The sequence below is a fragment of the Capra hircus genome, chromosome 21, assembly GCF_001704415.2.
Source record: "Capra hircus breed San Clemente chromosome 21, ASM170441v1, whole genome shotgun sequence".
Taxonomy (NCBI): domain Eukaryota; kingdom Metazoa; phylum Chordata; class Mammalia; order Artiodactyla; family Bovidae; genus Capra; species Capra hircus.
The window spans coordinates 1,091,158-1,116,620 of NC_030828.1; the positions used below are offsets into that span (position 1 = coordinate 1,091,158).

At 38.0% G+C, this 25,463-nt stretch overlaps 2 protein-coding genes across 3 annotated transcripts; both read left to right on the forward strand.

Annotated features, from left to right (window-relative positions):
• On the forward strand, positions 820–22,006 carry SNURF (SNRPN upstream reading frame). Of its 2 annotated transcripts, XR_001297566.2 has the most exons (6): positions 846–959; positions 6,742–6,837; positions 10,173–10,298; positions 17,777–17,922; positions 19,130–19,281; positions 21,901–22,006. XR_001297566.2 is itself a non-coding variant. In XM_005701255.3 (3 exons), exons 1-3 carry the CDS (start codon positions 946–948, stop codon positions 10,276–10,278), a joined length of 216 nt encoding a protein of 71 aa, XP_005701312.1. In that variant the 5' UTR covers positions 820–945; the 3' UTR covers positions 10,279–12,360. The 2 variants fall into 2 exon arrangements, 1 of the variants encoding a protein (XP_005701312.1); XM_005701255.3 differs by lacking the exons at positions 17,777–17,922; positions 19,130–19,281; positions 21,901–22,006 and having other exon boundaries at positions 820–959; positions 10,173–12,360.
• On the forward strand, positions 17,883–23,935 carry SNRPN (small nuclear ribonucleoprotein polypeptide N). Its single transcript, XM_013976773.2, has 7 exons — positions 17,883–17,922; positions 19,130–19,281; positions 21,901–22,012; positions 22,455–22,607; positions 23,027–23,165; positions 23,532–23,657; positions 23,764–23,935. Exons 1-7 carry the CDS (start codon positions 17,920–17,922, stop codon positions 23,799–23,801), a joined length of 723 nt encoding a protein of 240 aa, XP_013832227.1. The 5' UTR covers positions 17,883–17,919; the 3' UTR covers positions 23,802–23,935.

The following is a 25,463-nucleotide window of genomic DNA, read 5'->3' on the forward strand; positions in this document are numbered from 1 at the left end:
TAGTACTTAGTTGCTCAGTCGTGTCTGACTCTGTGACTCCCATGGACTGTATCCTGCTAGGCTCTCTGTCCAAGGGATTCTCCAGGCAAGAATACTGGAGTGGATTGTATGCCCTCCTCCAGGGGAACCTCCAAACCCAGGGATCAAACCCAGGTCTCCAGCATTGCAGGCAGATTCTTTACCATTTTAGCCACCAGATTGAGCAGCCACGAAATTAGGAGTCTGGGCAGACTGGCAGAAAGAGCAGGCTAGAAAAGGGTGAAGATAGGTAAAGGAAATTGACAGCAAGTACATTAGAGCTTAGAATTAAGTTTAATTTTATCTTAATAATACTTTAATTCTGAAAGTAATCACTGTAAAAATACAAACATGGCAAAAAGATTAAAATGTCACACTAAAGAAGAGTTTAACGAAATCATGACTTGCTTTATATGTGTATATAAAACATATAAATGTAACATAATATCTGTGTTACCTTGCAACAGGATAAGGTCACCAGAGGAAAACCTGAATAAGGTATGGACTTTTGAATTTTCACGAAAAGGAAATACCCAATTTCCACTCCACTGGGAGGTACCACTCTGGGTCGAAGTACAACTGTTAACATTTGGTATGATTCTAAGAGCCATTAACTGCCGGCTCGTGGTAGTCCCTAGAGCTCCCCCACCCCAAAGGCCGTAGGACTTTGACCACCGGGGTGGGACAGACACCATCCCCGGTTTCCCTGCCTGGGAGGGCGCGCATCGCCTGCAGCGCCGCAGAGCCTCGCCACTGCGGCAAACAGACTGCGCAGGCGCGGCAGAGTCCGGTCGCAAGGAGCACGGCACCTTGCCGCGCATGTGCAGGCGGAGTCTGCGGAGTGGTGCCGTGGCGGCGGAGGAGCGCAGCGCTGTCTGCCGGCCGGAGATGCGTGACGTTGTGTTCTGAGGAGCGGCCAGCGGCGCGATGGAGCGGGCCAGGTCAGCCGTGTGGTGGGCAACATTTTTTTTTTTTTTAATCATCCTGAGCTTTCATAACTAGAAGTATTTCGGTATTCACTGGGGATCTGGGCTCTCACGTTCTTTGTTCGGTGGCCGGATGGAACAACTCTGGAGGCTTGAGGCTGGAGTGACTTTCCTGACCATGTCTTGTCAGGTCTTGGGGGGTATCTGCACCGTCATGTTGCGCCCCCTAAGATTCTCTGATTCTTTGTTTCTGTGGTTGAGGCCACGACCGCGGGTGGCCACGATGCAACAGTCGGGGGAAGGCGCGGTCAGCGTTATCCACAGCGGCCGTGAGGCGGCAGCAGGTGCCGTGTCCACCGAGGCGCTGATGTGTGGCAGCAGCGGGAGGGAGTGGTTGTGGTGGTCCCTGCGGCAGTGAGGAGGGGGCAACGGGGTGACCGCGGTGGCGGCTATTTAGGGGGCGGCCGAGAGACCGCGCTGCCCGTGGGGGGTGAAGGGGGCCACAGGAGCATGGTGGGGTCTCTCTGTGGCCTCGGTAATCTCGAGGTGGTGGGGTGTCGGCGACGGTGGGGCCACGGAGTGGCGGTGGGGGCACGACAAAGCAGTCCTGAGGCATGGCTGCAATAGGTTAGCGGGTGAGCGGGTGGGGGCACGCGGGTGGGGGTGGCCATCTGTTTGAAAAAAAGGGAGAACTGTTCAGTGTTCTCGTGACCAGCAGTGCTCTTAGAGTTTGAATAGTGCAGCAAAACTACTGTCCCTAAATTGAAGGGGTGGCTGCAAAAATGTCCGGTCCTTATATACTTGATTCCTTTAAATATCTCACATTTGTGAGCTTGGTTTAAGAGGAGGAATGTGGTATTCACAGCCCATTTAATGCATCTTGCGGGGGACCTGCCAGGTTCTGGGATGTGACAGCCAGAGGCGTTTCTCGTTCGCGTGCATTTTCTCTGCATTTGGAATGTGAGTTTCGAAGGCCAGCTCAGGAGCGTGGGGGTTGGTGTGGCGTCACAACCTTTGTGCGGCTCTGCGAAGATGGCGGCCACTGCAGCTGTGCGGCTCTGCGCAGGCGTGGAGTAGGGGCGCGGCCCTCCCCGTGTTGCCGCAGTGGGGGAGGGGCGGCCCTGCGGCCTCCAGGCGGGAAGCCGGCCGCGCCCTCCCGAGAGCCGTGCGCAAAGGGGGAGAGGCGGACCGGGGAGTCGTGGGGGGCGGCTGCCGCACCCTGGTGCTGCGGTAGGGAAGGTGTGGGCTGGGGGTGCTCAGGCGCGTCAGTGATGACACCACGTCTGCTGTGCACTGGGGAAGGGGATTTGTGCAGCTTCCGCTGTGCGGGGTGGCCCGGGAAGGAAGGACACAGGTTTGCTCAGCCTCTGCATTTTAAGTCACCCCTTCCCTGCAGTGCCATGGTGGAGTGGAGCAGGTAGGCCAGAGAGTTGCACAGTTTTTCCATCCTGTGCCTGCCTGAAATGTCAGGGCAGTTGCACTGTGCCCCTGGCCTTCTCAATTTTTAAGGGAGTGGTGCGGCCTTGGAGGCCAAGAGAGGTGAGTGCATTCCGGGATTCACTACGCTACTTAAAAGACAGCCTCCATCACTGGTGCAGGAGCTTTTTCAGTTTTGTTCATTTGCCTTAGGTGGTACTGTGAGCAGTCTTTTAATTGTTCTCTGTAAAGTGGATTCAGTTAGCCTTTTAGACAACTCTCATCCCTTTAATCTCTGATTTCAGTTTTCCAGATTAACATAATTCCATAGCTACATTTCCCTTTCGTGCCTGTCTTATTTCTTGATTGCTAGATAATCCATTGGTGATGTTACCTTTATAATTTCCTTAAATCAGGGGATCAAGGCTCCTCTAGGACTCTTAGGAACTGAGGTCTATGAGTTGTTCAAGGAGAAAAGCAGAGACAAATGTAGAATGTGAGTCCTAGGTGTATCTGGAATTAGTGAATTCTTGCCCTTAATTGGACTTAAAAAAAATTGGAATATATTTGCTTTACAATACTGTGTTAGTTTCTGCTGTACAGCAACTTCACAGTTGCTAATGTGCTCAGCTATGTGTACATATTCCCTTCCTCTTGATTTTTTAATTATTATTTTTGTTCCATTATTTTTGAAGGTGGAGCTGCTATGAATATTCCCTGAGAAGGGGTAATTAACAAAGTACCATGATTATTGTATTACTGTTCCCATACTTTGATTTTGGGGGACATTTTTAAGGATTTTCCTTGCAGAATTTTGATGTGCTTGCCTTTTTTACTCATTTATCACAAATAGTATGCCTGCTTGTGTGCCCAGTTAGAAAGTAATTAAGGGAAATGTAAATTAAGCTTCGGAAGCTTTGTTCTGGAGTTATTTTCTAGTAGCTCGAAAAATAGGACTCTGGTATTTTGTGATACTTATGATTTGCATCTTTTTTTTTTTTTTCTGCTTGTAGGAAGATACTGCTTCAAATATGAACATCTGATCATTTGGCCCTTTGCGAGATGAGAGTGCATCATCCTGGTCCGCCATTTTGTAGTCTTGCCCTCTGACTTAGGACCTCAATATGGCGGACTCTGTGGAAAGACCTGAAGTTTGAAGGTCTCTGTCCTGCCTTGTGACTATTTGCCATAGTACCACAGCTTGTTGAGAATGGGAAAGGAATATGAGCCCTGTCTGAAGTTTAGAGCAAGGACTGTGTGTTGCTTTCTAAGGCAAGGTACTTTGAACATGAGTTGTTGATGGTTAAGGCATCATCCTTCACTAATAAGAGTGGGCAAAGAAGTTTTATTTTCTGGTTCCTGGGTGCTGGCTGGCTCAGAATTCTCTTTGATTCTAAAGGTTTTGTTTTTAGAGGCACTGATTTTCATGTTAGTGGGGAGATCACACCCTGGGATTACCTCACATTATCTTTGTGTTTTTTAATTTTATATCTCATTCTTGAGGTCTTAGTCATTGAGTTATTACTTTTTTGGGGGGGGTCGTGTAAGGAATCCTGAATATTTGATAGAATATTAGATAGGAAAAAACCCTATCATATCTCATGATCTTTTGCTTTTTCATTATATTTTCAAATTTGTTGTTTTAGTTGCTAAATCATGTCTTGACTTTTTTGGGACTCCCATGGATGATAGCCAGGCTCCTCTGTCCATGGGATTTATTAGGCAAGAATACTGGAGTGGGTTGCCATTTTCTTCTCCTGGGGAACTTCTCAGGGATTGAACTGGAGTCTCCTGCTTGGCAGGTGGCTTCTTTACCATGGAGCCATCTGAGAAGCCCATATTTCCAGATTAGTATTAATTTTTTAATGAAAGGGATTTTGGAGTGAAAAATTACCATTGTGTACATGTAACTTTTTTTTTCCTCTTAATTTAAATGCTGAATTTTCTGAAATGTTGGCTTCTGGGTTAGAAATGCAGTTAGGGACATTACAAATATACATATGTGTATTTAGAACAAAGTTCGAAATAAAGCTGCTCATCACTGATTTTGCAAGTAGCTTTAAAAATCTTTGAAAATTGAAAAAGATAACTTTATATACTGATTCTTTTCTCAATTGAACACAGACCTTCAGGTTACATAAAGGAACTGAAGATTTTTTCTGAGGGGTGGGATGGATAATGGGGTATTCTCAGTTAAGCTTCGATTAATCATAATGGGTGGTCTGTGACAAAGCAGAGGTCTATGGCAAAGCACAGGTTTATAATTCCTTTTACTGTATTAATGTATTAGTAAATATGTTTGAAACTACAATCTTGTGTTTCATCCTTTTTTATGACTGAATGACATTCCATTGTATGGATATACCATCCCACACCGTATTTTGTTTATGCATTCATCATTTATACTTTGGGTTATTTCTATTTTTGGCTATTACAACTAACACTGCTAGGAATTTTCATGTTCAAGTTTGAGTTTTTATTTCACTCCAAGCTTGGAGTAGAAATATTTGGGTCACATGTTAATACGCTCAACATTTTTAAGAAGTACCAGAGTTGTGTCATTTTTCATTTCTCCAGTTTCTCCACATCCTACTCCTGTGGTGTGAAATGGTGTTTGTGGTTTTGATTTGTGTTTTCCTAATGACCCTCATATTGAGCATCTTTTCTTCTGTTAAGGGAAATTTTTATGCATTTGGAAAGCGATCTGTTTGAAACTTACTCATTTTATTTTTTGTAATTTATTTATTTCATAGCTGTGCTGGGTCTTCATTGTTGCACCGGCTTTTCTCTAGTTGTGGTGAGCTGGGGCTATTCTCTTAAGTTGCAGTGCAAGGTCTTCTCTTTTCTGTGGCTTCTCTTGTTGTGCAGGCCGGCTCTAGGGCATGTGGGCTTCAGTTTTTTCTGTTCCTGAGCTCTAAAGCACAGGCTCAAAAGTTGCGGTGTAGGGATTTAGCAGCTCCATGGTCTATATGTGGGATCTTCCCATACCAAGTATGGAACTTGTGTCTTCTGCTTTGGCAGGTGGATTCTTTACCACTGAGCCATCAGGGAAGCCCCTTTTACTCATTTTAAAATTGTTTTGTTACTATATTATTGAGTTGTAAGAGTTCTTTATATCTCTCTAAATTAGAGTTCTTTATATCTGGAGGAGGAAATGGCGGCCCACTCCAGTATTTTTGCCTAGAGAATCCCATGGACAGAGGAGCCTGGAGGGCTACATGTAGTCCATGGGGTCGCAAAAAGTTGGACACGACTGAGCGACTAATGTTAATACTATATATATTCTGGATAAAAGACTTTGATCGCATATATAATTTGCATACCTTTTCTCCCATGCTTCTAATTGTTTTTCTTTTGAAGCAAAGATATTTCACTTTTGGTGAAATCCTATGGATTTCTGTCTCCATTAGGTACTTTAGGTGTCATAATCTAAGAAAGCATTACCTAATCAAAGGTCCAAAGGTCAAGGGGATTAGCAAAGGTATTTTTTTTAAATGATCTTTTCTACTGCTTGATTAGAACATTAAAGTTTTTGAAGCAAATCCAGGGTTATTGGTAAACTCTTGTTTATTTTGCATAGTCTAATATGAAACCCAAAATAGCATGGGTTCAGGAAATTATCTTTTGGAATGTGTCCTTTGAAATCTGCCTGGGAAATACTACTTGCGTAAAATGCCTTTCCTTATCTCTGTTTTGAGTTGACATTTTAAAATTTCAGTTCCTGTAGTTTCTAGTCTGTGACGCAAGTGCTGAACAGATTTCCTGTTCAGATCCTTTGAGCAGCCATTTTGTGAGCTATTCTGCAGATATACTGTCAGTGGCTATGTTTTTTTTTTTTAAGCATTTTTAAAATTTCTTGTTTCTCAAAACCTAAGAAGGAAGCATTCACACAAGAGATTGCTTAGACACTTTGTAATTTAAATTTTATACTTTATTCCACTATACAGAAGGATCTATCATAATAAAATATTTTTCAAATCATTTTTCAAATCATTGTTGCCGTTTTTCAGGGATATGTTCATTTATTTGTATGTAAATATATAGTGTTATATCTGTATATGTGAGTATATGTAGAAATAAACAGTTTTGCTTAACTTTTTGATATTTTTCCTTTGAAGTTTTCCACTGTCAAGGGGAATCTAAAGGGAGAAAGTAATTTTGGGCTAGATTTTGACCATTGACGGATAAAGATCTTCTAATATTTAATTCTGCCTTTGTCAGTTTTATTGATTTGTAATTGGCATATATCACCATACCTTGCTTTAATTAGATTAGATGGAGTTTAAAAATTCCATTTTACTAGATATATGTATAATCTTTAAATAAGTGGTTATTTCAGAAATTGATGAATTCTGTAAAACAAATCCCCTTTCTACCTCAGGGACCGTTTACACTTGAGACGGACTACAGAACAGCACGTACCAGAGGTGGAAGTCCAAGTCAAACGTAGAAGGACAGCCTCACTGAGCAACCAGGAGTGAGTACAGTCAGGCCCTGAGAACCAATTTAGGGCATTTTCAAATTGGAACAAAGTATGCTGCCACAGGGAATTTAAATGAATTTAATTAATGAAAGAAGCTTATGCATGTTATATTGATATAGTAAAAAAGCAATTAAATTATCCATAACCATGTTGTCCTAATTTGTACTAAAATTTCAGTAACATGTATTTCCTTTTATCTATACACGTGTAGGTAACATGGTATGTTCATAAAGTTCTACTTCCCTAAACATATTAAAGTTGTTTCTGCTTTATTTGTTACACTTTTGTTGTACTTGCCTAATGTTCTGTGCTTTGAAGAGATGTAAATGTATGTATTCATGTTTGCTCTGCAGTCTTTAGAATTTTTTTAGTTAGTGCATTTGAAATGTATACATTTTTCTCTTAATTTAGGATATGAATGTGTTTCTAAAAGGAGCATTTCAATTAAAACTATATTAACATTTCTAAAGAGTCACAACTTAGCAGCTAAAACAATAACAATGACATGATACATACTGAATTTATATTGCGTTTTGTGCATTTTGTTATTACCACAAATCTTGATAGTTATCAGTGGTAAAATTGTTTTTCTTTCCTAAAGCTGTGATTTTTCAAATTGCATTGCTATTACTAATACATGAATATAATTTTCTCATAAAACATGTAATTTTGAGATACACAGTGAGTATCAAGTATCACCAGTCCATTCCCCTCCCTGTGTCTCCCCAGAGATAAATTCTCAGGTAGTTTGATCTCTTATCATTTCAGACCTTTTAATATGCGTTCATGTGTACACATATGGAGTGTGTGTGTGTGGAGGCATGTTTGTTTATATACAGAAGATTTATTGTGTAACAATATGCCTTGGGAGTCTTTCCATGTCAGACATTCTATAATAACCTTTATCATTATCTTACTAATGGATATTTACATTGTTTGCATTTCTTAGTTATTGCAGTGAAGAAAGGAGCAGTCAGTCTGAAAATTAATATTACAGTTGTCTCTTGAATAACGAGGGAGTTGGGTTGCAGTCCCCCACATAGGCAAAAATCCCTGTGTATCTTTTGAGTCCCCCCAAATTGAACTATAAATTGCCTCTTGTTGACTAGAAGCGTTACTGATAATACAGACAATTGACTGAACAACATTTTTATGTTAAATGTATGTCTGCATATATTTTACATGTTCATGACATACCTAACTTTCTTTTTTTGATGTTTCTAGGCTCTGGTTTGTCTGCAAGTTTTTCAAATTGTCAAAAATTTCCAAAAAAAAAAATCCCCAATATATTTATTCGGGGGAAAACATATATAAATAGACCCACACAATTCAAACTCTTATTTAAGGGTCAACTGTTATTAATATTTATTTGTATTTTATTTCACTTCTTCAAATATGAAGTTTTTACATGGGTAGCATTTTGTATCTTATTATTTGCTCATTTAATATGTGGGAAAATTTCAGTATTTTGCATATTTAAAATTATTGGCAAGGCAAAAGATTTCTCTATTTTCCCATGTCTGTTTTACTTTACTTATTCTTCAGAGTTCATTATTCTTTTCTTTATTAAATTCACTTTAATATTCACTTCATTAAATATTCACTTTGAGTGAATATTTTATATAATTTATGATAGGCGTTTGCCTGTTTTCTTTTACATGGTAATGCCATTTTTTTCCTCCCCAGAATCTCTAGAAATGACTTGAGGTAGATTAGAGATTGTGGCAGAGGTATGGGTGGAGGAGATTTCTTGGGAGAGGATCTTTGTTAGTGAGTGAAGGTTCTATTACATTTGTTATATTTTATTAGAGCCTTGTGGAGGAGATTTCTTGGGAGAGGATCTTTGTTAGTGAGTGAAAGTTCTATTACATTTGTTATATTTTACTAGAGCCTTTATCCAGTGTAACATCAGTGTGAATCATCAGTATAACAGGTGGTCATATGCTAATCTTCTAAAAGCCTGCTTTAGGTTTCATTCATTTGTCCATGTCTGTGGAAATACTATTGCTTTTGAAGAAGAGACAACTTCATTTTCCTGATGTCTGTTGTATATGTTATGTATAAATACTAGGAGGTGCTGAACTAGAATCTGAGGGTAATTTTGAGTTGGAAAAAGAATATAATTTCCCCAACCACCTTTTTCCACTTTGATAATAGGTGGATTATAGAAACAGGTAAGCAGCATAAATATTCTGTTCTCTAAGCCCAGGTTTTAACCTGAGCCATCTAGTTAGCTTTAACTCTGGTGTGATCCCAGAGGCCCACCATGAATAACAAACACACTCCTATCACTGGTTAAACTCAAAGGATTAGAGATTACCTCCTAGGAACCATGGACAAAGTCCAGCCTAATTCTTTATGTTGTTGTTCAGTTGCTTAGTCATGTCCCACTCTTTGTGACCCCATGAACTGCAGTTAAAAGTCTTAATTTAAAAGTATAGAAATAGTGGAAAACCATTTATCACAGTCCCATTTTCAATTCTAGTTATTACTGAATATTTTCATACATATGTACTTATCAACTGCTTGCTAGTGCAGGAAGTAAGAGAAATGGGTTCCATCCCTGGGAAGATCCCTTGGAGGAGGACATGGCAGCCCACTGCAGTATTCTTGCCTGGAGAATCCCATGAACAGAGGAGCCTGGCGGGCTAAGGTCCATAGGGTCACAAAAAATTGGATACAACTAAAGTGACTTAGCATGCAAGCACATACTTATAATGAGGGCAGTTTTTTGGCTGGTGATTTATTTATACTTGTCTTGTTAGCCAGCAAACTGTGTAATTTACTGTATCTCTTATCCTCAGGATCAGATTTACAGCCAGATAGAGTCTTACTTATAGGTAGGAATATGTTGAGTATTTTTCTAGAATTCCCTGATAACTAAAGGATGGTAGATTTACATAGTCTGAGAGCCTAAGTAGCTTGGAGGTTCTTTGTTTCAGTTAGTAACTTCTTGTCAGCGTAAATAACTATCTTAAAATGTCTCGTTGGAAATGCCTTAACCAATACCCTACCTCCTTAGGGGTTAAAGAGTTGTTTCCAGATTAGAAATGGCTATTATACTCTTGGTTCTTTTATAGGGCATTTTAAACCAAAAGAGCTCTTTTTTTTTTTCCTTTGAGTTCCTTGGTAATATCACCAAAGAGGGTAAGTATCCATCAGTTCTTGTACCTTCCTATGTGCAGAGAGTCTCCTCTTTTATAATTTGTTCATAATGTAATGGTATGCTCTGAACCTTGAGGATTAAATGTAAGGGTCTTTTCATGCTTGCATTGTTAACTATATAGGGAAATGTCTTTTCATTTATGTGTTCTGTGCTCTTGTCTTAGGTGTCACGTGTACCTGAGGCGATCTCAGCAGCAGCAAGTACCTGTGGTGGATTTCCAGGCAGAACTGAGACAGGCATTCTTAGCTGAGACACCAAGAGGTGGTTAAAGCAGTATTGGAACACCAAGGTAGCTGATTTCAAGAGAAAAATAAAAACAGGTTATAGCTGATGAAATCATGATCAGGATTAAACAACTAATTAAAGGGTAGGATGTTTGGAGGTCATTTAATTATTTGGGATATATTCAATTTCTTTTCCTTAAAGGCATCATACAAATATAAACACATAGCAGAAAATTTTAAAAAGTAAAAGCAGTACCTTAATACTCTCACCCTGAAAGACTTTTGTCATGAGTTACTTTCTAGACAGTGTAGTCTTTGCTTTTTAGGTACTTTTATTCGTATTTAACTTGTACTGCTTTTCACCTTAACATAAGAGAAGTATTTCATTATAAATAGTTGCTGAATATCCTGCTAATATGTTTTAGAATTCCTTTCTGTGAGAACTTTATATTTTCTGCTGATAGTTTGAAATGAAGTTTCAGTGATTTGCTTTTTGTAAAACATTAGATAGGACCATTTCCTTGGATATGCAGATGTGAAAATAAATCAAGGAATTTGAAATTAAGGTTCATGTTCTAAATTATATTATGAATTATTAGTCTTCAATTGCCATGAGAAAGTATAGTGCCAGGTACACTTTCATCTGCATTAATTATGTCAATTACATATAATTTATTTCTATTAAATTAGAAATACACATCACATCCATTAGCAGATGAGAAGCTAAATATTTTCCCAGGCTTATTTACTACTTATTTCTTGTTTTCTTTCCTCATATTTTGTTACCCATTTGTTTGAGTCATCTGACAATGTAACAAAACTATTATTAACTCATGATTTGTCAGTGTTATGTAGATTTATTTACAGTGTCTTTTTGTGTTAGTTGCTTAGATTTTTGGAAAATTGCAATTAATTTTGATTAAATACTTTATTTTTCCTTTCTTAAGTTTAAGATTTGAATGACCTAAGTTCAAAGGGTTTAATATGTACTTTTCAGAAACTAAGGAAAGAAGTTTATAGATGAGTTTTCTTCTAGATTTTCTTTATTTCTATTTCAGAGTATAACCCTGCAACGCAAATTAATTAGGCTTATGGCCATCATTTCAAAAGGAAAAATCCTCCCCTACTGAATTCTTTACCCAGCATTCTCCAGTAATTGCCTGGACTTGATTGCAAGACAGTAGAATTGATTTCAGGCAGTGGAATCTGATAATTGTCCTCAGCTGTCCCCCAGAGTAAGAACGTTTTTATATGAATAAGTGTGCATAATTGATTTTTTAACCAAGAATTTTTTGGCCCTTTAGTATAGTTTAGATACTCTTGCAAGTTCCTGTATAGTATTATTTAAATCATAATTATGATCTACAAGTAGAGTAATCTAATTTTCTAAGTTTCAAGTGCTAGTTTCATCTAAATAGTACTAGTTACTAGAATTATTTTACAGCAAGAGTTGATAAAGTATCTGACTCATTTATTGCCTGTTTTTATAAATAAAATTTTGTTAGCACAGAGCCATATCCATTTATTTACATATGGCCTGTGGATATTATTGACAGTACAGTGGCAGATGGGAGCATTCATGACAGATTGAATGGCAGGCAAGACCTACAATATTTATTATCTTTCCTTTTAAAAGAAAAAGTCTGCTAGTCTCTTAGAGAACCACTTTCAAAGATGAAAACATAAGGTGAGCCAGTAGGGGAGTGTTGGTGCTATAGAATGTGGTAAAGGGAAAGGTGTTACAAGGAGAGTAGATGAAGTAAACATTACAGAGTAGAGAATCAGATGAATTTGGTGACAAGGGTCTTGTTAAAGTCTGCTATACGTGTAAATGGGTAAAGACATTTAAACAATTGATATGTTTTCTTTTTCATTATAAAAATGTAAAGCATATGAGTGATAGCCAAGAAAAATGGGAAAGTAAACCACAGATTTTAAATAGCCATGTTTCAACCATAGTGGCATTTTTTTTTCTTTCATTTTACCCATTTGCTTTTCTTTTGAAAACATAGTTGTAATCATGTTTTTAAACTATTCTATTTATGTATATCATTAATGTTCCTTCATTTTATTACATAATCCTCAATATGATTTGTAATGAATAAATGATGGTCCCTTCATGATTTACTTTTTCTTTGTACTTGTGTTTCTTTCCCCCTAGTTTGCTATGCTGTTATGAATATTCTGCATTTTTAAGATAGTGTATATTAGGTATTTTAAATTTATTAGGATGAGGATTCAGTCTGGGTATGCAAGGTATAAAAATTAGTAATTAATAAAATGTTTTGTTATGTTGCTTTCTAATAACACAATAAGCAGTATTGATTACCATCAAGAATAATTCAGTTAAGTTGCTCAGTCATGTCTTGATACTTTGCAACCCCGTGGATTGCAGCACACTAGGCTTACCTGTCCGTCACTAACTTCCGGAGTCCACTGAAACTCATGATTATTGAGTCAGTAATGCCACCCAGCCATCTCATCCCCTGTCGCCCCCGTCTCCTCCTGCCTTCAATCTTTCCCAGCATCAGGGTCTTTTCTGATAAGTCAGTTCTTCGCATCAGGTGGCCAAAGTATTGGAGTTTCAGCTTCAGTGTCAGTCCTTCCACTGAATATTCAGGACTGATTTCCTTTAGGATTGACTGGTGGATCTCCTTGCAGTCCAAGGGACTCTCAAGAGTCTTTCCCAACACCACAGTTCAAAAGTTCAAGAATAATTACTACAGTGATAATTTCTTAGTACCACCTTTGAGGTCTCTTTTTTCCCCTTTGATAAACACTTTCCAAAATGGAAAAATTGTTTTCCTCTGGTTTAAGTGGCATTGCTTTGTGGATTAATAGTTTCCACTTACTTGTGTTTCTCACATTAGACTTTTGTGCATTTTTTTTTTTCAGTGAAGGGTCTGTTTTACCAGGTGAACGGGAACTAATACCATACCATTGTTCTGTGACTTCTCATTTTTTGTATGTTATTTGGCCAAGTCTGACCATCAGATCTTTTGATTTAAGGAAGCTTTACACATCTACGTAGTTTAATTGTTTCAAAGTCCACCCTTTTCAAAAATTTGAGAACTCTTCTTTCTGAGGAGTCCCAGGATGTAGTCAGGCTCCCTGGACTATTTATTTGTTTATGTCCGCTTTCATAGAAAATTTATTAATAACTGCTAATTCCTTAGTGCAGTGTAATATTGCTGCTCTTGTTTTTTTTTTTTTTTCCTCTTACTGCGTTTTGTTGTTCTTTGCTGTGGAGATAACATTTGATCACTCTACAAAGTAATATATCTCCTTTCCCTCACAAGGATTCGTGATTAGAGTATGCTGAATTTAGGAATGAGATATAGCTTTCTAAATTTCAAGTGCATCTCATTAAGAGAAGCCCATTCTTAACCTCTCCAATTAGTCAACCCCTATTCTGAGTGAAATGTTACCTCCTATTTATATGGATTATTTTATACATATTACATATTTATGTCCCCAGTTCTGTAGGTCTCCAGTTCTTAGTCCGTGACTCAAATCCCCAGGTGTGTTTTTATACTTGGTAATAACATAGTGGTTGTGGGAGGAGTTTGGAACCTCAGACAGGTTAGAGGGACAGATGCAGGCCTGACTGGCTATCTCTTGTGTTCTGATCTACTATAGCAGGAAATCTTTGTTTGCATTTGTTGATCTGTTAATAGCTAAGCTGTATGAACCTGGTTTGGTATGTGTTCACTGAAATACCAAGCAGGATAAAACATTTGGAATGGGTCTGATTGGGAAATCTGGACTCTGAAGTCTTTTGGCACTTGAAGGTAAAATCCCTGACTCTGAATTATAAAATTCCATTTGAGGGGTGACTGACTACAAATTTCCACCTTAAATGCCCATTTGATACTGGTTCCTACTGAAAAGTTAAAGTGTTTGTCGCTCAGTTAATGTCTGACTCTGCGACCTCGTGGACTATTGCCCCCTGGGCTGCTATATCCATGGAATTCTTCAGGCAAGAATACTGGAATGGGTAGCAGTTCCATTCTCCAGGGGATCTTCCTGATGCAGGGATTGAACTCAGGCCTCCTGCATTGCAGGCAGATTCTTTGTCTGAGCCACCAGGGAAGCCTATTATATTAATCTTTATTTCAGAAACCTTTCTGTGATTACGTTTCTTTCCTTTAAGTGTAATTTTGAAAAGCCGTATCCAGCCTGGTTTTTTTCACCTGGTAATCACTGTCTGTGGCTCATTGTCTACTAGCATGTCTCCATTTGGGAATAAGGGCCAGGAATACTGTCTTACTGAACATTCAGCTGCTTTTGTTCTTCGGAGGCACTAGTGGCAATATTAAATACAATCTTAGCAAGTTTGAAGATTATTTGACGGTTCAGACAATTTACAAGAACAGCTTTATTGGTATATGTTGTATATACCATAGCATTTGCCCAGTTATAAGCAGATTGCTGTTACAGCCATTGCCACACGTCCTTTCAGGGTTTTCTGTTGCCTGAGTAAGATCCCTTTGTGCCATTTAATTCATTCCCCAACTCCATCCCCTATTTCAGATAACCACTTAACTTTCTGTCTCCATGGATTGCTGAAGATCTTAAATCTTAACTATACTATCATAAAAGTGGAAATTGCTAGTGGTTCAAACATATACCAAGGTTTCCTGAATTTACAGACTGCTCTTTTATAGAGAATCCTGTCAGAATTCAGAACATTTAAATTATAGGCCTGAAATTTTTCATGTGGATATGGATTAAAATTGCATTCTTCCTCTGCAATTTTTTGGAAGAGTTTGAGCAGGATAGGTGTTCTCTAAACTTTTGATACAATTTGCCTGTGAAGCCATCTGGCCTTGGGCTTTAGTTGGAAGATTTTTTATTACAGTTTCAATTTGCATGCTTGTGATTGGTCTGTTCATATTTTCTGTTTCTTCTTGGTTCGAGTTTGGAAGGTTATACTTTTCCAAGAATTGGTTCCATTTCTTCCACCTTGTCCATTTTATTGGCATGTAATTTGCTCATACTATTCTCTTATGACCTTTTGTATTTCTGTGTTGTCTGTTGTAACTTCTCCTTTTTCATTTTTCGTTTTGTTGATTTGAGTCTTCCCCCTTTTGTTCTTGATGGGATCCTCAGTTTTATCTTCTCACAGAACCAGCTTTGCAATGAATTTTGCTGTAGTCTCCATTTCTTTTTCATTTGTTTCTTCTGATCGTTGTGATTTCTTTCCTTCTAGCTTTGGGGTTTTTTTGTTGTTCTTTTTCTAGTTGACTTTAGGTGTAACATTAGGTTGTTTATTTGATGTCTCTTTTTTCTTGAGGTGTCTTGTATATCTATAAATTTCCCTCTTAGCACTGCTTTTATTGCGTCCAATAGATTTTGAGTTGTGTTTTCATTGTCATTTGTTTCTAGACGTATTTTGATTTCCTTTTTGATTTCTTTAGTGAGCTGTTGGTTATTCAGAAGCCTGTTTAACCTCCATGTGTTTGTGTTTTTTATAGTACTTTTCTTGTAGTTGATACCTAATCTTACAGCCTTATCAGAAAAGATGCTTGAAATGATTTCAACTTTAAAAAATTTAACCAAGGGTTTGATTTCTAGCCCAGGATGTGATCTATCCTGGAGAATGTTCCATGTGCACTTGAGAAAAAAGTGAAGTCTATTTTTTTGTGGATGAAATACCCTGTAGATATCAATTAGGTCTAACTGATCCATTGTATCGTTAAAACTTGGGTTTTCTTATTGATTTTCTGTCTGGATCATCTGTCCATTGGTGTGAGTGGGATATTTTTAAGTCCCCTATTGTGTCACCCTGTTACCAAAATCAGACAAAGATGCCACAAAAAAGGAAATTACAGGCCAATTACTGATGAACATAGATGAACAAATCCTCAACTAAATGTTAGCAAACAGAATCCAATGGTGGGCTTTATCCAGGGATGCAAGGATTCTTCAGTATACACAAATCAGTCAATATGATTCACCATATTAACAAATTGAAATATAAAAATCACATGATCTTCTCAGTAGATGAAGAGAAAGCCTTTTACAAAATTAAACACCCATTTATGATAAAAACTCACCAGGGAGTAGGCATAGAAGGAACATACCTCAACATAATAAAGGCCGTATATGACCAACTCAGAGCAAACGTTATCCTCAGTGGTGAAAAACTGAAAGCATTTCCTTTAAATTCAGGAATAAGATGAGTCCACTCTCACCACTCTTATCACTATCATTCAACATAGTTTTGAAAGTCCTAGCCTTAGCAGCCTGAGAAGAAAAAGATAAGAAGGAATCCAGATTGGAAAAGGAGAAACTACAGTTATTGAGGGTAGGATTGACTTACAGAAAAAGCTGCACACAGGATGCATGACAGTTTGCATGTGGAGAACAGAGCTTGGGAGAGTCCAAGTAATGGTCATTGTATTTTATTTTTTTTAGAAAACCTAATACCCTCCAAGTTCTCTTTAAAATGTAGTGAACTGACACAAAATTTTTCTAATTGTAGGGAAATACTGCCTCTACATTTTACCATCCTTACTGAATTATTTGCATAACCTTGTTAAACTCTCTTCTAATCTATTATAGTTTTACACACCATTCTTTTTTGTTGATACCATAGATCTTAACCACTATTTAAATGATTTTATTTTCACATAAGAAAATAGATGATTGTAAATTACTTAACCAGCTTACTGTTTGTAAATTTCTCTATTGAAAACAATGGAGACAGCAATCTTACTTGAAATGTTTGCATTGTTGAAAGTATAATTATACTAGATTTGTTTATGATACTGAGTTACTTTTATATGTAAAACCAAATTCCCATTCATAAAGAACATAATGTGTATGTTTGCTTTTTAAATATAATTAGCAGTTTGAGACCACTTACTAGTTTTGGCTAGGTTTGGTTCATACTTATTAGAAGCATTTTCTTAAGTATATCTGGGGAAATGATAGTATTCTAATGCTTGTTTCTTTGATTACTAAGAAAGTTGACTGTACATACATGTAAGCATTCAGTAGTGGTATGTCGCCTTTTGAGAGAGGACACCTTAAGCAGGTACGTGATAATATATTGCATTCTTAGTGAAGAGATATTTCCTAGCATTATTCTGAAGGGACTTTGGCTTGGTGCGGGGAGGTAACACTGAGGTTGAAAGCATTTAGGTGGTTTAGCCAAGGAGCAAAATCTGGGCTAACTCAGGAGGAATTCAAATGGAGAAACTTAGGAATACCAAAATGTTGAAGTTGAGATTACTTGGTATTAATTTGTGACCAGAGAATTAAACACCTTAGAATAAGGATGGAAAAAGAGAATACTACATTTTCGGAATATTAATAGAAAAGCTTATTTTTGAAACTTTTAAGAATTTTCTGTGTAAAATTACATTCAACAAACTGGTAACTTACAAGTGTGCAAAAAATGGGAGATAAGGTGATCAGATAGTGAAATTTGGTGTTTAATTGGTGGGTATAAGAATGAAATGGAGTGATTTAAGATTTTCTGCCTGTTTTAAACCATGGTAGATGTGGTGCAGCTTGATCATGCTTTCCTCTGCAGGCTCCATCTACTATTTGAAGCTTCTGCCTCAGCTTGCATTGTTTGTAAGAGAACCTGCGTCATACCTTTATCTGTAGCCTTCCCTTAGGTCTTAAGGATCCTGAAACTTTCCTGTGGACATTGAATTTGGTGGAACAGCAATCATGGTAAGATGTTTATTAGGGTAGAGGGGAGAGCAGCTACTCTCTCAATATATTGGATTTCCAGAGTGTGGGTGTTTTGGGGTTCTTAATAGGGAATTAATCCATAGTGATGATACCTCATTGCATTGAATAAAAACTGGAGAAAACCTCGGTATGGTGTCCTGTTATAGAGCTCTTGCATTGTGAAGAAAAACAGAACAGAATTTTTGGTCATATTTACAGTGGTGAGGGATCACCTGCAGATGAGGGACTCAAGAGGTCAGATTTCAATAGATTGAAAAGTCTACTTTGAAAATGGATGGTCCAGCAAAACCACAGCAGAGGAACAGGCTTGGAATCAGTGGGGAAGAAAAATGGAGGTCTTTGAGACTTGATTGGTACAAAGGAAAGCAGTCTAGAGAGATACAGCATCCTGATCTGTTTTGTGGTTCTGTTTAAGTTTAGGTAACCAAGAACATACATTCTTAATGGGAAGGATATTCAAAGGAACTGAAAATTAGTTTTTGAGGAATGAGAAGAATCTTAGATTTTTACAGTGGTTTGGGGTCTTCCAGAGGTCCACAGTATGTAAATAGTATTTCTGCATATTAAGATTTCAGTGGAGTGGTCACTTGGGATGAAAATCTTTTTAAAAGGTGCCTTAGTGGCACCTTTAAAAAAAATAAAAGTTTGAGGAACACTTTTGAAAGTTCTGAATGACATAAGAGGTGGGGTGTAAGCTGGGATAGAGGCCTTTAAAAGAGAACTGAAAAATAATACATTGTGTTTACATTGGGTTGACAGAAACTGCAAAGTTTTTGATGGAGATAGGAATTTCCCACCAATTGTCTACGTGTCTAGTAGGAAAAGAAATAGTTCTCAGGATCAAGTACTCTGCAGGAGAGTGAGGTTTGGGATTCAAATTGGGAAAGGACAGGGATTAGAATGATGGTATGCTAAAAGGGAGAACTGGGTTTGGAAATCTATTGGGGATGTCATATATTTAGGGCAGTGGAAAACTACATAGGGATTCTGAAAAGCAGACCATTCCATAAGTGGTCCTGGGTCCAAATTTAGTATCCTAAAGGTAAGGTAAGAAAAGATTGACTGCATGATGTTTTTGTTAAGAAAGCAGTCAAATTTGGATTGGCATAGGAGTGGGGAAGAAACAGGAAAGGGTTAGAAAGTAGCTGCAGACAGTGATGACTAACTCTTACCTTACTCCTTCCAGACTGTGGGAAAGAGTAGCAAGATGCTGCAGCACATTGACTATAGGATGAGATGTATCCTGCAAGATGGTCGTATCTTCATTGGCACCTTTAAGGCTTTTGACAAGCATATGAACTTGATCCTCTGTGATTGTGATGAGTTCAGGAAGATCAAGTAAGGCCATTTTGGGTTTGGGCAGTGGGGTCCTGAGGGAGAGGCAGAACAGTTGAAGGGTAAAGGAGGATAAAGTAAGTAGTTAGGGTACCTGCTGAAGGAGACAGGAAAAATGGCAGTCCTGTCCTGGTCTCATCTCTGAACTGGATGAATCTCCCAGTATAAGAGTCACCATATCCACACTACTATTTTATTATTTTTTAAATTTTAATTTAAAAAGTGCAATTATGAATTAAAACTGAGGAAAAAAGCTGTATGCTACTCTCAGAATAACAATTTATGTTTATTTAGAAAATTGAGATCAAAGGAATTGTAAGAGTCACAATTACTCTTCATGGTTGAGTTGAAATGAGAATAGAATAGTTCAGGCTTGGTCTAGCAGTTGTTCAGCCAGCCTCTTTGCCTGCCTGTTGTTTTGTCTGAACTCACGTGGTCAGTGTTGATTTGGTGTCGGCCTCTAACCTCCCTTGCTTATTTGTTTTGGAGTTGTGTCCATGCTCTTTCTCCAGAAATAACTTCAATATGCTTGTGCCTTACCTACGACGCAATCCTCTTTGCGCCTGTGTTTGAGGAATTTCCTTTAACAATAAGAGCATGGTACTTGGCAGATCCCAGAGCGATTATACTCAATTGACTTTTCGTTCAGAGTATTTGAGTCAGTGCTTGTAATATCTCTAGATGTTCAAAATGATTTTGTATCAGGCTCTTATCTAGGGGCAGAATTTACATTCACCATTGGCTTGATTTCTTCTGTTCCCACAGTTGATGATATATTGTCCAAAAATTTAATTTGACCAATTCACTTAGAATTTTATGTATGAAGAGAAAGGTGATGATGCTTTGCCTGCCTACTATACACGTCTGTTCTCAAATCTTAACAGAATCTATAACATATTCCTTGTCTTTTTGTTTTTATTCTTAATTTTCTTCCTGCATATGAAGTTGGGTCATTTCAGAAATTCTAGATGATGAATGCTAAGTTAATGATCAATGTTAAGGCTTTGTTTAAATCTACATTTTTACTGGAAACGATTTTTAAAAAATTACAACTTTGATAAATACTAAAGACAATTGAGAGTGCTTTATCCTTAATTTTTATGTCTCATTCTTCAGTAGTTTTAGGGATAATTTCACCTAAATAAGGCACTATCTCTATGGTAGATGTTGTATGCATATATGATTTTTGCTGCTGACACATGAGGAAATTAGACTAACAGAGGTTCAAAAAGTTTTCAGAAAGATTTCCCCTGATTATACCCATGCATACTCAGTCACTTTGGTTGTGTCTGACTCTTTGCCACCTCATGGACTGTAGCCTGCCAGGCTGCCCTGTCCATGAGATTCTCCTGACAAGAACACTGGAGTGGCTTGCCATCTTCCAGGACTCACACCCACATCTCTTATATCTCCTGCATTGACAGATGGGTTCTTTACCATTAGCACCACCTGGGAAGCCACTTCCCATGGTTATATAATATGTGGTAAGTCTAGGAATAAGCAGGTGTCTCCTATTAGACTGTTGCTGTTCTCATCCCTTATTTCAGTTGTCTGTCATCAATATTTACTTAATTAGTTAAAAATGATTTAAATCCCATTTTAACATAAAAACTTGGTTTCAATGTTTCCTGTCTTCAGAGTCTTAGCCAGTGTTGATCACTTTATAATGATCTCCTTATAACAGAAATAATTGAATTACTGTGTAGTGCATTAGAAAATAATGTAGTGTTGTAGGTCAATTATACTTCAAAAACAAACTCAGAAAACGAGATCGAATTTGTGGCTGCCAGAGGCAGGGGGTGGTGGGGTGAATAGGATGAAAGTGGTTAAAAATTATGAATTTCCATTTTTAAGATAATTAGGTACAAGGGATGAAATGCAGAGCATGAGAAATGAAATTAACAGTGCTGCCTGTTATATATGAAAGTTATTAAAAGAGTTTTCATCACAAGGAAAAACTTTTTTTTTCTTTTGTATCTGTAAGACATGTTGGAGGTCCACTAAAATTATTGTGGTAGTCATTTCATGAAATAAGTAAGTCATTATGGTATAGACCTTGAAGTTAACACAGTATGGTTTGTCAATTGTATGTCAGTAAAACTGGAAGGAGAAAGATAAAATTCCAAGTTTTGCTATCAGTAAAGACCCTTATGCTGGAAAAGATTGAGGGCAGGAGGAGAAGAGGGTGACAGAGGATGAGATGATTGGATGGTATCACTGACTCAATGGGCATGAGTTTGAACAAACTCTGGGAGACAGTGAAAGATAGGAAAGTATATTGTGCTGCAGTTCCTGGGGTCGCAGAGTCGGCATGACTTACCAGTTGAACAGTAGCAACAACTATTAAAAGAATCTTAGCAATGTTATTTGCATCTGTGTTTCACAAAGAAGAAATTAGTTTTGCTATAGTACAACATTGAGGGAATATTCTGAAAGTTTGATGTATGATAGGAAAAGAGCTCACGTTATATATCGAGTCTAGTTTTCTTTGTTTTTATCACAACTCAGTAACTGAGCATGACTATCTGGGCATGGATTACTGTCTTGATAGGTAATTATCTATAAAAATGTTAGTGAGTCGATCCATAACTTACCATACTAAAATTTTCTTCCTGTTTATAGGCCAAAGAATGCTAAGCAGCCAGAGCGTGAAGAAAAGCGAGTTTTGGGTCTGGTGTTGTTGCGTGGGGAGAACTTGGTTTCCATGACTGTGGAGGGACCACCCCCCAAAGATGTAAGAAAGATGTAGGACAGGACAGAACATTAATCTGGGAGGGAATCACATTGTTTGAATTATGTGCTAAATGAGTGTACAACAGAGACAAAATATACTATACCTTTGTCAAAATGTGCCTGGCACTTGATATAAGTTCTCGTTCGTCTATAATGGGAGATTAAGCATATTCTAATGAGTTATGCTGACTACAATCTAGTTAAGGGTAGGAGTGCTGATTTATTTTCTCTTGATAGGATCGTGAAAATATATGGGCTCCCAATTTGACTAGTGTACATCTAGTCTGTAGGATGCTTCTCTTGATGCTGTTTTCAATATAGAACCTCATATGAGATAGGGTATATGGGAAAATGTTGGAAAGAGGTAATTATTTAGGAATGATTATTGATAGATAGGTTTCATAAATTTGATTTCAAGCTATATATGTATTTTTTTGTTTCAGACTGGCATTGCTCGGGTACCACTTGCTGGAGCTGCAGGGGGCCCTGGGGTTGGCAGGGCAGCTGGCAGAGGTGTTCCAGCTGGTGTTCCAATTCCCCAGGCTCCTGCTGGATTAGCAGGCCCTGTCCGAGGGGTTGGGGGCCCATCTCAACAGGTGAGGAACCAGGAATGTTATTGAGAGAAAGTACCTGGAATCTGATATTGAGGAGGTTGAAAAAACTGAGTGAACATCCTGTACTGCGTAAAGCAGTATATGCTGTAGAGGGAAGAGAGGTAAAAATATACATTATGAAGCCACCATGATAGCAGTAACTCAGCACTGATGAGCAAAGAGGAATATGGATGGATAAACCAGAGTTGAGCATGCAAAGAGCTGATGAGGTTAAAAGTGGACATGTTCATTTTAAAGGATAGTGTGATAGTGTGCTTTAAATGAGAAAAATGGGAGAAGTGCAGAATTACTATAATTACTTTATGTTTAATAAATAGTGTATGATCAGCCTTTTATTTTCTGTATTTGAATGATGTGAGGAAGTGTTAATATTTACTGTCTGTCTGTGCGTTCTTTCTCAGGTAATGACCCCACAGGGAAGAGGCACTGTAGCAGCTGCTGCAGTTGCTGCTACTGCCAGCATTGCTGGAGCTCCAACTCAGTATCCACCAGGACGGGGGACTGCACCTACACCTGTTGGTCGAGCAACCCCACCTCCAGGTAAGGAATTGATGGAGAATTCAGTTCTAAAAAGAATTCTAAAAGAATTTGGTTGTTAGATACCAATGTGGATCTGTGAAATAAAATCATGATGACCAAAATCACTCTTTAAGAAGATACTGAATTAAGGCTCAGCCTAACTCCCTAACTAGGAACTTGGAATATGTTTTCACTTTTGGCCATTGATTTTTAATGAAAAGCTATGGACCCTTGAATTGGGATGATCTGACGTAGCAGTGGTCAAGGAGAAATTTGTTCAACTCTTTACTTACTACCTGGCTTATTTTTTTAACTATTATCTTGTGCTTTATTCTACCATCTTAGCTGATTTATGTGCCTTTTTTTTCCTGCCATTTTTCTTTCTAGGAATTATGGCTCCTCCACCTGGTATGAGACCACCCATGGGCCCACCAATTGGGCTTCCTCCTACTCGTGGGACACCAATAGGCATGCCCCCTCCAGGAATGAGACCCCCTCCACCAGGGATAAGAGGTGAGTGAGTGTTAATAATTTTCTCACTGGTACTAGCCAGGCCCCTGAATATTTATGTTTGACTATTTTTTTATGATCTCATGGAATTTTGCTTTTTCTTTTCAAGGTCCACCTCCCCCAGGAATGCGTCCACCAAGACCCTAGGATACTGTTGATCCTTCTTAGTCACTTTTTGTCCTGCAATGCAGCTTGTGAAATGTGTGAAATGTTTGTGAGCTTTTGTCCCCTTCTGCTCCATTAATATTAGCTAATAAATGCATAGAGCAATTAAACTGTGAGGTACTGTTGTACATTTTTTTGCCTTTTGATGTTTTTTAGAGGTCAGAGTTAAGATTGGGATTTTTCTGGTCTTGAAGTTATTATGGATGAGGTAAATCCTGTTAACCAACTCATTTAAATAATTTTGTCTTTAGGTCTTATGGTAAAACGGTTGTGATACTTGTTTTAGCTTCACAACTTTGACTTTGTGCACTGGCTGGTATCATATAATAAACTTTATACTGACCCCTCTACTTTACCATGCCATATATACTTGAAGGAAAGTAGGGATGTGATGCCTTGTGAGGCCATCTGTAGAAGGAAACTGATACTGAATTAGATTTTGTTTCTTCAATCAAAGTATTTGAAATGGGAAGGTTCTCCCTTCCTTGCAAACTTACTTCAGTTGATGACCTTTTTGGACATAGTGTCTTGTGCCTTTCTGGTCAGAGAGACGACATGATCCTGGAGTAATCATCATTCCCTACCAGTGAGTAAGTATTTACAAATTTTAAAATGAATGGTAGAGTATGGGTCCTGGGACACTTCTTTAAATTTTACTTTTAGGCTGCACTGTGCACCATGTAGGATCTTAGTTCCCTGACCAAGGATCAGATGCACACCCCCTACGTTGGAAGCATGGTGTCTTAACCACTGGACTACCAGGGAAGAACCTAGTTGACTGTTAAGTACCAGTTACAGTCATATCCAGCTGCATCATTTAGTGATGTATGGGAAGTTCAGAGAAGTAGACAATATCTTCCAAATAAATAATTAACAAATGCCCAAATATCTAGGTCTAGTTAGAGTTGATATGGAACAGTGAAATCTTTTAAAAGGAAGAGGTTGAAGGTTTTAGGTTTTATGGCTAAGGTTTCAACTAGACAATAAATGGGTCCTTATTGACTCTAGCAATTAGCTTGTAAAACACCACAGTTCAAGACTGGTAATAACTCCTTACTAATTTAAGACTTGTAGACTAATTTGTCTTCTGCTTCGATTTTATCAGCAGAGATTATATCTGTGTCGCCTTTCCCAGCTTTTAAATCATGGCCTTTCAAATAACAGTCTCTGGAAGAAGAGGGGCATTCAAAATGACTACAGGTGCTGGCCCCAACTTTATATGATCTATCCCAAAGTAATTTTCAAGATTAATGGCCACTTTCAGGTAAGAAACAAAAGCAGCCAAGCCTTCCTTGGTTTAGGAGATTTTATAATACATGAGATAACTTTTTTTAGAGTTTGTGAATGTTACAAAGAAACTTTGTGATAACTGAGCCCCAGGCATTTGGATCTCTGTAGGCAAAACCATTCTCTTAGGAGAAAATTGACCCTGATATATATGACAGATATACAACCCTCATTTTTTATTTTTTTTTATTTTTTTCAACCCTCATTTTTTAGAGAAAAAGTATGTAAAGAGTTTATTTTCTAAGAAGCTTGGTCTCTGGATCAGCTTTAAATAATTTGTGGTACATTTTTATGTTTTTGGAAAGAAAATACTCATCCTTGTATAGATAGATCTGCTGGTGTGCATAGCCTTTGCTA

Bases quoted from the DNA above. Each gene is read 5' to 3' on its own strand.
- SNURF (XM_005701255.3), top strand. The intron at 6,838-10,172 runs GTGAGTACAGTC...CTCTTGTCTTAG, and splicing joins GCCTCACTGAGCAACCAGGA to GTGTCACGTGTACCTGAGGC.
- SNRPN (XM_013976773.2), top strand. The intron at 22,013-22,454 runs GTAAGAAAGATG...TTTTTGTTTCAG, and splicing joins AGGGACCACCCCCCAAAGAT to ACTGGCATTGCTCGGGTACC. The intron at 22,608-23,026 runs GTGAGGAACCAG...GTTCTTTCTCAG, and splicing joins TTGGGGGCCCATCTCAACAG to GTAATGACCCCACAGGGAAG.